This window comes from Rattus norvegicus, chromosome 18, assembly GCF_021556685.1.
Source record: "Rattus norvegicus strain SHRSP/BbbUtx chromosome 18, alternate assembly SHRSP_T2T, whole genome shotgun sequence".
Lineage (NCBI taxonomy): Eukaryota > Metazoa > Chordata > Mammalia > Rodentia > Muridae > Rattus > Rattus norvegicus.
The window spans coordinates 13,919,309-13,933,862 of NC_141551.1; the positions used below are offsets into that span (position 1 = coordinate 13,919,309).

The 14,554-nt window shown below is 41.7% G+C and overlaps 1 protein-coding gene across 1 annotated transcript in view; it reads left to right on the top strand.

Annotated features, from left to right (window-relative positions):
- Nucleotides 1-14,554, top strand: part of Asxl3 (ASXL transcriptional regulator 3) — a 107,918-nt gene that overhangs the window by 78,063 nt on the left and 15,301 nt on the right. Inside the window, exons 7-8 of the mRNA XM_087593606.1 lie at nt 9,324-9,420; nt 12,163-12,268. Coding sequence (XP_087449732.1) covers nt 9,324-9,420; nt 12,163-12,268 — 203 coding nt within the window. The remainder of the gene's footprint in view (nt 1-9,323; nt 9,421-12,162; nt 12,269-14,554) is intronic.

Here is a 14,554-nt window from a genome sequence, read left to right on the forward strand (position 1 = left end):
ATTGAGATCTCAATAATCAGATGTCCTACGTGCCTGCCCATTCCCCTGCCAGAATTCCCTCTGGTTCAAAATGACATGTGGCCTCCTCCTGAACACAGCAGATCTAGCTCCCAAACCTTCCCTGCTGAACTTTGTACCTTGTAAGTTCTTCCTGGGGTTGAGTGCCTATCACAAGAGCGGCAGGCTGTGGGAAGAAAAGAAATAATCTAGGCACAGAACAGGGGAGGCTTTTATTATGAAAATCAGCTTTGAAACTCTGTCATAACAATTATGACACAAAAGCCTTCCACTTTTCCATCTACATGTTGATTTTTTTTCACAATATTTTCTTTCCAAAGTCTCTCTTTTGTTCATTCTAGTTTGATTCTGTGAGTTATTTTTAAATTGGGTAAAAGGACGAAAATTACATAACTTAAAAATTCTTGTATGCCTTTATGTCTGTATAATGAAATCTTCATGGTTTAAAAAGTTGTTTGTGTACATAAAGATTGGAAAAATAGAAAATAATTAAGTTGCCTACAATAAAATTTAAGTATTTTTATTTTTGTTGAGAATTTCATACATTTGTAAAAAAAAATGTCTTTTTATCCCATCCACTTCCTAATCCCACCCTCCATCTCCTCTACAACCCTCTCTTCAACATAATCTCTCTCCCAACTTCCTGTTCCCTTTTTTTGTATAACCTGAGTACACTTACACCTATATGTGCATGAGGCGAGGCTACCCAGGAGAGCATGGGCAGCCTATCAGGGCTCACATCCCTGAAGAAAAATGACTCTCCATACCGTACTGTACACCTATCAACTGCTGCTGTAGATAGGGGTGGGGCTTTATGACCCCTTCTCCAACTCATGCTTGAAGGTTGACTGGCTTGACACTGTGCAGGTCTTATAGTCTTCCTATCCTGTCTTCCACACTGTTCCCTGCACTAGGGATAAAAATGTCTACTAATATGTGAGAATCCACCGACACTGACCACTTGGGACTGTAGGAGCTGCTGTCTGCAGTGGGATTTAATTTGATGCTCGTTGGTGACTAGAGTGAGGATTATTATATTATTTTTTCAAGATTCTATTTCCCACTCCATAGAATTACTTTGGTTATTAAATCCTGACAGTCTGGTAATATCTTGAAAATTATTCTAAGTCCAGATCTTAAAATGTTCTCATTTTTTTGTTAAACAGGGATTTCATATGAAGCACGGACATATTCATTAGACTTAAATAGTTTGCTCCTGACTGCTCTCATACATAGCTGTGTGACATTTCCCGACTGTATCCTCAGAGAGTAATTGTTCCATAAGATATTGATAATTGCTCTGTGAAGGGATTACAAGCCAATGAGTTTGGCAAACAGTGCATAATTCATTCTTATAAGAAATTCCAGTACATTACAAAATGCTTATAGTAAAAAATAATAATAATGGGCTTTAGAAGTAGGTGCAAACTGTATTTGTTGGAAGAAAAGGGTGCTTTTTAGATGCATTAACCTAAAGTCATCTAATAAATTAGCTGGCTTGGAAGGGGCAGCCTGGGGAATATTGGCTTAGTCTAACGTTACTTGCAAAGTGTTCTTCAGCACATTCTTATCCTATTTCTGGATCCATTTCTTTTAGTGATTCCCCCATCCGTCTTTCAACAGCCTCCTTTAATTTTTATGCCTCTTTATGTATTTCTGAAGAAAAAAGTCCCCCTTGCAAGTGAGACCTGAACATACACAGTCAGTCTCCCGAGCTGTCTACTACATCTGACTGGGTGATTGGGTTTTAAAATGAAAACTAGTTTTTTAAAGAAAACAGAGTGCTCTCACTTAATTCTTACCAGATTTCTTGACCAAATCAGATATAAGGGAGTCAGTGACAACAGCTCACCAGAGCTGGTCGCTTTCCAATATGGCACTATATTAGGCTCAGCATCCCCCTTAGTGTCCCACTGTCTGGGCTGCCCTTCCTCTGAAAAGCATATTGATTATTTTTTAGTGGAAGCAACAGCTTGCATGGTGTTCTGCACACTCTGTTGACCTGAGTAATTTTAAGTGTTTCGGTGGGTGTTATCACATGCACAATACAGCATCATTTCCTCAACACTCCCTCTTACGTCTGTGTTAGCACATCGTTTCCCAATGCTCCCCCTTATGTCTGTGTTAGCACATCGTTTCCCAATGCTCCCCCTTACATCTGGGGTAGCACATCATTTCCCAATGCTCCCCCTTATACCTGTGTTAGCACATCATTTCCTAATCCTCCCTCCTTTATAGCCATGATGCTGCTCCCTTCTTTATACCCATCATGCTGCTTGCTCTGATTTCCTGATGACTTCTCCATGATTTTTTTTTTCATTCTCCCAGCAGCATCTCCTGTCTGCCTCACTTTTCATCACAATGCTCTTCAGAAGCCCTCTTTTATTTTGTTCAATCTTCCTTGGATATTCTCATTCATAAATGTTTAAAATTAACAATCTCCATGCACACATGTGTGCGCCTGCCTGTCCTTTATCCTGGAAACAAAGTCACTCACTGAACCTGAGGTTACTTAGGTTGGCAACAAGCCCCAGTGACCCTTCTGTCTGTGGTGTGGGGTAAGGATGGGGGTTACAGGTGTGGACAACTATGCCGTTTATCATATCCAGTCCCAACCCCTATCATGTTTCTCATGAATTATAGCAATCAGTACATTTTAATGAATCTGAGTAGTCCTTTTCTAAAGCTCTACTGTTCATGACAATGGCCAATAGCCAGTCACACAGCTGCTCATAACTGGAGATGTGGCAGCTTTGTGTTGTATTGAGATGGGCCATGTACTGACATATAACTGAGTAGCAAATAATTTTCAAAGAGAATGTAAAACAGCTCAGGAACAACATTTGAATTTAGTTACATGTTAAAATAACATTTTATGTAGGTCAAAATAAATAAAATGTATTCTTAGAAATAACTTTGTGTTTCTTTACATTTTCCAATGCAGAGACAAAACTTAAAATTATATGTAAATATTTTTATTGCTGTCCTCTCTGCTTTTTAAAGTATTTGCACACAAAAACAACTGAACTGTTCCTTTGAAATATCAGATTTTATCCTGACTAGCTTTGTGGGCATTCTGAATGCTCCCTGGAGTCCAGGGCACAATAGGTCCTGTTGCCCACCATGCTGCCCATGATATTTGACTGTCTCTCTCCTTACTCCTTCACTCACTAAGTTCTCTGCTTTTATTCCTCAGCTTGTTCTTCCCCAGTTCCTCCAAGTGTGACCCCAATTAGTTCCTTAATACTGAGTTACAAGGAGACTCTCCTTACACTGTCTAAACCAACATGCTGCTGACCTAGACACCAACTTGCTTATTCTCAGCAGGTTTTGGCTTTACATTGGACAACTCTCCACTCTCTGTAGAATGAAATCTAAGTTGTGTTTCTAAATGCAATGTTGTTGCTTGACCAGTTTCCACTCCCAACATATTCCTCCCTATTCTGCTAATACATGTTCTTATTGTGTTGGGAAATCATGTGGAAGAGATACAAAACCAGAAAAAAAGAAAAAGAAGATAGTGTTAAAAATATGTTAAGCTTGGTAGTCTATGATATGATCACATGGAAATTGAAGGAGGAAGATAAGGAGTTTAAGTTCGGCATTAGTTACAGTGTGAGGCTATATGAGATGCTGCCTTGCCCCTGCTCCTCTCTCCCTCTCCCTCTCCCTCTCCCTCTCCCTCTCCCTCTCCCTCTCCCTCTCCCTCTCCCTCTCTCCCTCCCCCCTCTATCTCTCTTTCACATACAAACACACACACACACACACACACACAAATTAAAAGATTATTTTAGTAAACATAAGTTGAAATTAGATGATACAGCAGTGTTTGTTTAATGCTTTGAATTCCACTTGCCACATACCCATTCCTAAATGTCTCCATCACTGTTGTGGGTGGGTTTTTGTTTTGCTTTGCTTTTTGTTTTGTGTTTTTTAAGTGGACTCTCACTTTGAAGACCAGGCTGGACTAAAATCCACTATGTAGCTTAGGCTATCCTTGAACTCACAGTAATCCACCTGCCTTACAAGAATGTGATTACAGTCATGTACTAACATAGCCAGCTAAAGTGTTTTAATAACTAAATGATAAACTCATCAAGAAAGAGTTTAAATCTTTGCATCATCCCAGGATCTGTGCATAAATACATTTCTCTTTACTCTTATTATTTTCCCTAGAGAAATCATTTCAGTCAGGCTCTTTTTTTTTCTTGCTAATTTAAAAGGAAGAGCAGCTGATCAATAGCTTAGCTAGACATTTCATCACGAGAGAAGATTTTTCAGAATGAATGTTTCTATCATGGCTAATAAAAACAAAATTTATAGCTCATCAATAAATAACTAACCTTTCAGAAATGTTTATTGTTCTAGTTCATTAAAGCGTTATATCTTTCAGACAGTATTTTTAAAGGCCATAAAATTAATAGTGTATTTTAAAAGTTTTATTGGCACGTATTTCTTAAGTCTATTTTAGCTACAGTGTTTAATTGTGCTGTCTCACATAGGTTGGGAACCTTAATTTCCATGTACTTTCTATTTGAAAAGAAAATGATTTTCCTCCGGGGCTAGCTTCCATGATCTACAGTGTGTTTTTATCACACTTGCATGTTTATGTACTCAGATCTTGGGAATCTGTCAGAGTTAATCTGGATCTGCTGTTTCTCTGTGTCTTAAAATTAGTAACCAAGCCCCCAGCCTGGCAGAACCTGTGAAGCAGAAATTCTGTATATTAGCTGCCAGAGAGAAATTTCAAATCTTTTGCTAACCAAAATAAGGGTAGCAAGAAAACCATTGGGGAGACCACTGGAGACCCTGTACACTGCATAGGCTGTGGTTGCATCAGCACCATGCACGTCCCTAAATACAGAGCATTTTATGCCTTTCCCACCATGCCTAATCCACACAGACTCCTCACCACACAGGTTCCTGTGCACTGTGGGGAACTTGCCCCGCACCATTTAAAATCCACCTGTGAAGCAAAAGTCTGGTTTCCATTTTCATCTCTCTGTATGCAGCAGCTTTTCTGTGACAACATGGAGGTCCTCTAGCAGCCTCTGCCCACATTCCGGGCTTAGAGTCACATCACATGACATACTTGGTAACATACATGGAAGATCCGCTTGGCTTCAAGGGCAGACATCTTTAACCTACTCCTGCCAGAGTGATACTGGGCGGTGTTAGGACTCCCTCTGACCTGCTCACGTGGGCTTGCATCTTTGACCCCAGAGACCTTCATCAGTCCTGAGGATCACCATGAATTATGTTCCTTTGATCATCTGTCCTCTAAATCGTCCATTCAGTCTACTGTTCAATAAAGACTCCACATCCACTCCTCCTTTCCTTTTCACCTTTACACATCCCTAAGATCACCTTTGCAGGCATAGATCTTTAAGACATTTCTGAGGTGCCACCAGTTTAGAGAGTTTTCTGTTGCCTAGAATAGGGCCCTACTCATGGATTCCCTGCATTGTGGATCAAGCTAGCAACATCATGAAATGTAGGAGAGAATTAAAAGGGGGCACTTAGAACTGGAAGCCACTAACCTAGAACCTTGCATTGACTTGAAAAGTGTGGGGCGGCGGGCTGTGAAAGGTGCCCTGAATCCCCGATTCCCCCAAGGACCCTAAGGGACGGCAGGGGGATCATGGCCTTCTCATGTAGCTGCAGGCCTCCCACAGTCTTCTATAGAGAGGTTTGAGACATACAAGTCATGTAGGGCAATGCCTCGAGCCCCTCTCAAGACAGATCAATCATAGAAGCAGGACCACACCCCAGAATATGTAGATGAAGTATTCCCAAGCTCTCAGGCAGGCCAAACCAATAGGAAATCCCTGCTGTCAGACACTGTCCCATCCAAAATCCGTATTTAAGAATCATGTTCAGAAGGATTAAAGGTGTGCAAGAATCACTCTGTCATCTGAGAGCTTCTGTCATAAGAGCTATAACACCGCTACTTGGGGAAGAGATCTGCTCTCCCAAAATTGCTGCCAGAAGCCCTCTTGCACCCCTTGCTGGCTAGTCAGTCCCCTGCTGGCTCAGTCCAGCTTGGAATGGAGGCAGAACAACAACAGTGGAGACAACAAAAAAGATGTTCCCCTCCCTGACTGAGTTCTGTACCCTTCTCCTGAACCCGCACACCTAGCTGGACCAGAGATCTCCGTGGAAAACTTCTGGCACGGAAGCCCACAAGTGGCACTCAGTAGGCCAATCCTGGGCAGCCCTAAATTTTCGACTTATGTCTTATCTACAGTCAACCCTGTTTCCCATGGATCTGAATTGTCCCCTGTTTGTTCCCGCAGGTTGCTTTTCAGGTCTCTGAACTTGAACAGAAGTCCAAGACTTTACAGACTTGGGTAGAACTAGGGCGTGCAATAGTTTTCCTGGCTCCTTTGCATTGCGTGGGCTTCAGAACCTCAATGGAGCTTCACAACTTCTGGGGTCATTCCTACTCTCTTAGCACTTGTAGTGTCGGACATGAGGGCTACTCTTTCATAAGTTACTCAAGAGGGAATAAAGAGTGGAAGGAAGGAAGGAAGGAAGGAAGGAAGGAAGGAAGGAAGGAAGGAAGGAAGGAGGGAGGGAGGGAGGGAGGGAGGGAGGGAGGGGGGAGGGAGGGAGGGAGGGAGGGAGGGAGGGAGGGAGGGAGGGAGAGAGAAGGACAGTAAGGACAAAGGCAATAACTGCTTGGTTAACTACAGGCTGTTCCAGTCACAAGCCGGACTTAACCTCTGTTTGACATTCCTCCTATCCTCCCTTAAGACCCATTTATCCTCAGACTTGCTCTTCTGCTGGTAGACTTGGTAGCAGGACGCAGACATCACTGCTGAGGCACGTGAGCCTACGTCTGTCTTGCCACTGTTCGCTGCTCTGATCGTATTTTGTATGTGCCAGGAGATATGCAGTGTATGCTCAGGGTTTCCGTAATTCTCCCGCCTGCCCCGCTCTGCAACAGCAGCTCTCTCCCTCTGCATCATCCCACTCGTTTAGAACTTTGCTTTGTAATCCCACTGCATGAGAGATACAAGGTATCCAGGCAAAACTTAGCTACCATAACATTCTTAACTCAGTGCCTTAGCTATTCAAATATTTTTATCCTGATAACATGGTTCTGCCTCCATATTGAACCTGGAGATATTTGAAGGCACCTTTAGATGTTGCATCTTTGAGAGGAGCTGCTGCTACTAATTAGGAATGCTAATTTTCCCACAGTGCACAGAGGTTTCATGCTCCTAAAAGACAGCAGTATCATGATAAGCAACATGCCCCAGTAGAAGTGATTCACCCAGGGAGGAGGTGGGCCTCTAATCTCATTGATCATAGAACTTAGAGCACAAAGTGCACACAGCAGGTAAGTGGGTCCTGGTACTAGCAAATTTTACTCTTAGCTCTCTGGTCCATACACCTTAGCCACCAGAAACTTGTCATCAAGTAGCAGCTAATAATTCAGTGGTTAAACTGAATTCTGAAAGTGTTATTCTAGAATTATCTAGTTGACCAACAGAATGACTGGATATTTTTCACAAAAGTTAGGACCATAAAGCTCTATCTTGGCTACCATAATACTTACTTTAAAAATCACTGTTACCAAATACCTGGCAAGAAGCAACTTAAGGAAGGGAGGCTTTACCTTGGCTCATAGCTTGAGCACACAGTTAATCATCATAGGGACGTCACGCTGGTGGCATCGTGAGACCGCTAATCATAAAGCACCTGAAGCTCGAAAGGAGAGAGAAGCGAGTTTGCTCAACGCTCATCTTACTCTTTGCATTTAGGCTCTGACCCATGGGTGATTCAACACACTTTAGAATGACTCTTCTGTAACTTAGCACAGTCTAGAAACTCCTCCACAGGCAGGCATGCCCAGAGGCTGGTGTTCGAGGTTCTGCCGAACAATCTGTGAATCTAGATTCTGCCAAAATGTCCATCAGCACCAAGCTGATGACAATCACCCCAAGCACACAGAATACAGAAGGATGGAAAGGCTCTAGATTAAACTGAATCGTTTTCTCCATGTAGCAAATATTGAAAACTTAAGGACGGCGACTTTTTCTTCATTTCTAGCATCCACACAAGGACCAGATAAGTTCATACTGGTCACCTAAAAGGTATCTATTAAGTAATGTTAAAAAACAAAGAGCAAACAATGAGTGAATGAAATGTTGTCTAAAATGTGTTCAGAACATTGAACATGTGTAAAATGTGTTCAGAACATTGAACATGTATAAAATGTGCTCAGAACATGTATAAAATGTGCTCAGAACATGTATAAAATGTGCCAGTGTCTTCCTGGATGGTGATGCTAAGGACCTTATCTGTTGCCCTCCAGTTACTTAGCATTTCCACCATTCCTAATGTCTGCCTTCTCTCAGTTTGATTTTCCATGAGCCAGTCTATAACAAATAGTGTGTGTTTTCAGAATCCATATTCCTCTTTACTCCTGAAAGATGATTTATCTCATGATACATTCATGCAGTCACTGCATTAACTCTTTAATGTTTATGTGGCTGAAGATAGAGTGTAGAAAGAAGAATAAAAGTATGGATACATGACATCTAATTATGGGCGGTAAGATGCTCCCGCAAGTAACACTTGTTGATGCCGTGTGCTTCAACACTGGAATCCACACTGGGGAAGCAGAGAAACAACCATGCAAGGCATGCACTGACTGCTACATTCACTCCACATTATACATGCAACACACATGTGTGTGAGTGTGCATGCACGCACATACACACACTTAGAATCTGCACACACATGCACACAAGTACACATACACATGTGCACACACACATACACTAATAAATTATTTGACAGATTCTTGTTCTGTCACCGCTATTTACATGCTTCCTTCTTGTATGGGTACTGGCAATATGGGAAAAGGACCCGTCCGTATGTTCTTCACATGACAGCAGTTCCATTTGCACAGATTTGTCCTTTACTATTCATGACTCAATATGCATTCCCTCAGCCATTATCTTTCAGCCGTCTTCATACCAAGTCAGTTCATGCTTAGCTTCCTGACACACTTCATCTTTTTATCTCCTATAGTCAGCCCAAAATTAGAGTCAGGGACAGCACTCGTTGTCTCTATGCCGGAAGTCAGCAAGCAGAAGGCATGTGATTGCTACCCAGGAGTCATCTTCTGTTGAGTTTCTTTTCTTTTCCTTCCTCCTACATCAGCCCTTAACACACACATGTGCATGTGAGCACGCACACACACACCTACCTACTCAATTTTTCTTTTCTTTTTCATGCTTTTACTTTGAATTATCTCTGATGGAATATTGTTTTGTCGGCTTGTTTCCTAGATGGGAAGTGATGGAATTTTACGCCTCAGTACTTCAGCTCTAAATAATGAATTCTTTGCATATGCAGCACAAGGGTGGAAACAGCGGCTGGCAGAAGGTAAATGTCAGTTTCCTGCTATTATGTGCCATGCTAGAGCATGTGAGGTGTGTTAGAACATGAGCACTGCATTAGAGAGTACAACTCGACTAGAGCACCTGGACCATGCGAGAGCATAAATGCTTTACAACACGCTGTGTACATGCTCTGTTAGAGCACATGTATGGGGTTAGATACTCCCACACTGCTACAGTGCATGTACCATGTTAACATACACGTGCTCTGTGGGAACACAAACACACACTCTGATACAGTGCACGTACTATTGTCTTACTAGTTAGTGTCATGTTGCTGTGAGAGAACATAACCAAGGCAGCTCTCATAGGGGGCAGAGTCTTCATTGAGGCTGGCGTACAGTTTCAAAGGTTTAGTCCATTATCCTCATGCAGGCAGACATGATGCTGGAGAAGGAGCTGAGAGAGTTACATCTTGGTCTGAAAGCAGACAAGAGACTGGCTTCAGCAGACAGCCAAAAGGAAGCGCAAGACTTCAAAGTCTATCCCTACAATGGCACAGTTCCTCGAACAAAGCCACATCTACTCCAACAAGGTCACACCTCCTAATATTGTCCCTTCCCATGGACCAAGCATATTCAAACTGCCACACTATGTTAAAGCATATGTGCTACATTAGAATTCATGTGCTCTGCTAGAGTGAGTGCTAGATATACAATGCTAGAGGACATATGGCAATGAGGTACTTTGTTAGAGAATGCTCATACTGCCAGAGTTCACACATGGTTAGAGTACACGCATACTGCTAGAATACACACACACACACACACTGTGCTAAAGTACATCAACTATGATGGAGTAAAATGCTATCCTAGAGTACACACACTCTGGAGTATACACACCGGAGAGTACACACTGTACTGCACACACACTCTGCAGAGCACACGACACTGTAGTGTACTCACACACTGTAGAGCACTCACACTATAGAGAGCATACATTGTAGAGCGCTCACACTGTAGAATACACACACTCCGTGGAGTGCAACCTTGCATACTGTACTGAACTTGATATATTTCTGACTTCCAGATCTTCCCTGCTTTCCCCTGAGACACATTTTCACTTAGCACACCCCCCCCTTTCTAAACAACACACTAATTCTTTGATGACAAGGAGCTTTTTTAATATCAGACATTTTTTGAAGAATGTGTGATATATCACAGATTTTACATATGCATTTTCATATGTAATATAACTTTCTTGAAATTACAACACAGCTTGAACCATTGTGTTTTTACATGTCCTGGAGTCTAAGGAACTTGTGTCCTCCCCTTTTGTCCCAAACCTTCAGTTATCATTTCCTTCCTTGGAATTCAACCCAGGGTTTGGATAAACTAAAAAACCCAATGTAGCACGTGACTCCCCTCACTCTGAGTTGTGAGCTGGTGGGAAACCTAAGTTTCTCCTTGGAATGCAGATGCCTCCAGCCCATGCCTTCTTAGTCCTCACAGGTCACTTCCTTTCCTCACACTGCCATTTATTCTTACTGTATTTGCATTTTTGTTTTAACCCTATTTTATATCAAACAGCATGCCTTAGAAGTTCACAGTCTATTTCAAATTCATTCTCTAAGCCTGCATTCTCACAGTCCTCTCATGGATTCCATTGGAAGCTCCTTTTCTTTAATAGTAAATAATGATGCTTTAAACATAACGTTTTCTTTTGTACAGTACGTTTTCTCCAAGCAGCCTTATTTACCACCTAGTTTAAGCTCCTGTGCTATCTACAAGCTTCCTGTTCTGACTGGTACCTTCCCTTCACCCCCGGGTGTTTATAAATCTCACAAGCTTGTTCTACACACTCTAAATTCCAAATGGTGCCTATAAACCTAGGATTTCCCCTGCTTTTCTCTCCTTCCTCCTCCTTTCTCTGAACTGTCACCTTACACTCACACTTGGGTATCTAAAACCTGGACAGTACCTGGGACTCTGCTTTCTCTCTGATGTCTCTTAGCTCCCCATTATTGCTGGCCCCTCGGAGCCTGCATCTTTCCCTCCATGCCATTTGGGGGTCTTCAGGCAGGAGACTGTTGCTTTCTCCAGCGCTTTGCCACTCGTCTTTCCAGACTGTTTACCTATCCGTGCTCTTCCCTCATGGGATGCGATGAGGTACTCGTCTCCTGAAGGAAATGCTCATCTCTCTATAGAGTGTGCATTGGGTAATTGACTTCAGCCTTCCTTTATTACTTAATTTCATCCTATATTCTGCTCAGAACTGACCACTCAAAAGGACATAAATATGCATATTCACGTCTCCGTGCCTTGTGATTTAATCACGGACATAAGCCTGATCATCCTTTAAAAGCTAACTCAAGAATCAGCCCCTAAATGTAATCCTCTTTAATTGACTTAGGGAAAATTAAGTGCTGTCCTGTCTCTACTTTCAATGCATATATTATTCTTATGGCCTATACGAGACTTTGGACAATATTTCATAGTCCATTATGCACCTTCTCGTTCCATCAGGATGATTTCCTCCAGGACAGTGGATATACGGTTTCGTTTCCAGCCTATAGTATGCAATACCTTTGCCAAATGTTTTAGAGTTGGTCTAACGTGAAATGAGCATTTGAGTGGTGTTCATAAAAGGGGCGATATTAGAAATGTGATCATTACGCTTCTTACTTTTAACGTCCAGTGAAGTTTACCCAACTGAATGGCAGGCGGTCTTTCCGGATTGGCAGAAGACATGCACATTTTAATTCAATTTATTGCCAATTTTTTTTCAGGAGAGTTTACCCCAGAAATGCAATTACGAATAAGGCAAGAAATTGAGAAGGAAAAGAAAACAGAACCTTGGAAAGAAAAATTCTTTGAGAGGTTTTATGGAGAGAGGTAAGTACTAGAGATTTTCTCTTATTTCTCCTATAAGAAAATGAAAATGTAATTCTCTGCTTCCCACGGCACCCTCATATGCTGTAAAACTTAATCCTGTGATAAAAGGCAATGGTCCCCCAGTGAACGAAATTGCAGGTAAAATTATAGTGGCATATCAGCACTTAAATTTTAAAAATGCGCTTTCAAGGTTTATAACATGTGCATGAGAAATCATCTTAGGTCGAAAATTACACATGGAATCTCAAAGAAGTCATCTGTGGTTTGCTTAAGTGGATTTTGATAAAATTCCCTTAGTTTTGAATCCAAGTATTTTCATTAATAATTATGCTGAAGTCATGTAGTTGAGACACATTTAATTCATATGCTTGTCCCCTACAAATGATGAGTTGAGGTGCCCATTCTACTGTGTGCTTAGTTCTTGTGTTGGAGAGAGCCTGAGAGTACAGTTTAACATTCCCAGTGAGTGTGTATGTTGGTTTAGTGTTTTTTCAATTTAGTGTGTATATGTGTATGATGTATGTGCATGAAGAACATCCTGACACAGCACCTGTCTAATGGTCCGAGAACAACTGCTGGGTGTCACCCAGGTCTCTGCCATTGTACTACATTCTCCAGGCTAGCTGGTCCTGCAGTGTTCAGCTGAGACATTCTCCTGTCTTTGCCTCCCATCTCACCATAAGAGGGTTGAGATTACATGTGCTCCCCACTTTGTCCAGCTTTTTACCTAGGTTCTGAAGGTCAGCCTTTGGTTATCATGCCTGTATGGCTAGGACTTTTACCTGCTGAGTGAACCTTTTCTCTGACTATGCTTTTAAAAACTATGCAATAGCAGCCGCAGGTATATATGGTAGGAACTGAACCTGAAGGCAGCTTTCCCTCTGCATCCTGTTTAGCAGACAGACATTGTTTGGGAAGAATCTGTCCCAGACAACCAGATTTCTAGGAATGGAGGTCCATTTGTAGCTCCAGGTCTTTGCAGAGGAAATTGTGCTGACTAATGTTCTTTCAAAGATACAGAGTTGACTTCCAGTAGCATCGTCTGTTTCCTTCAGTTTCATTTCATAAAAATCTCCTATTAGTGGTTAAAGAACCCCCAGGAATCCCACTTGATCTTTTCAGCAAACTAAAGGAATCCATCTTAAAGAGACTGTCCGTATATGTGCAAAGCGGGATAAACTAGTCCATAAAGTGCTTCCTGCACACACATGAGGAGCTCAGTGAAGCTTCAGAACCAATGGTGTTTGGAGGGGTACATTTATCATCTCAGCACTGGGAAGACAGGGATGCTGGCCAGCTGGCCTTACCTGTTTGATAAGCTCAAAGGTTAGTGAAAGAATCAGTATCGAAACACAAGTCCCATGCATACACAGCATACAAACACACCAGCAAAGGGACGGGGGAGTCGATCCCATGGCTCAGCAGTTAAGAGCTCTTTCCATGTAACCGTGAGGATCCTAACATCCACATGGCCAACCACCCATTCTGAAGACACCTATAATTCAAGCTCCACGGGATCAGATGTCTTTTTCTGGCTTTTATACATGTATGTATACACACATATGCACTTATGTACAAATAAATAATAAAATAGAAATAAATAAAGCCAATGTGACTAATGTCTGATAAATAACTATTTGCATGCATACACACTCATGTTCACACACGTGAAAGCATATACTTCCATATACACATTTACTCACACAAAGAAGCTTCTTATTCAGCATGGGCCAGCCTTGGTGAATTGTCCTCATTCACAACACTTCTAAGCAGTGAGGCCTTTCTTTGATTTCTCTAGCAGGGTTCTTAGATGCACATACACATCCGCAAAACTAAATAGAGATAAATTAATATAATTTATTTAAGCATACGCACAGATTCCAACACTCACGTGAAGTGTATTGATGGAGCAACTCTAGGAGTTGAACCCAGAAATTCACATTGTTAGAAGCTTGCTAGGTTGTCCTAAAGCCTGGACACCTGAAAAAGTGTGAAGTACAAGCCTAAAGCCCGCCCATAGCTCATCTACATTGATGTTATTATAAAAGGTTAGGTAGGTAGCAGGAAACATGAAGCTAAATGTTATGATCTGCTCAATGAGTTGCTCAAAAATCTTAATTCCACAAAAAATTATCATAAAAATTCACAAATATGCCCATTTTATCCAAGAAGTTTGGATACTTGATGGCAGCTATCATAACACAAGTAACAACTTTGCATAACCTTTATCACATTCTGAAATACAAGATCATACCCTAGATGCTTTTCCTGTAGTCAAGTGAGTTT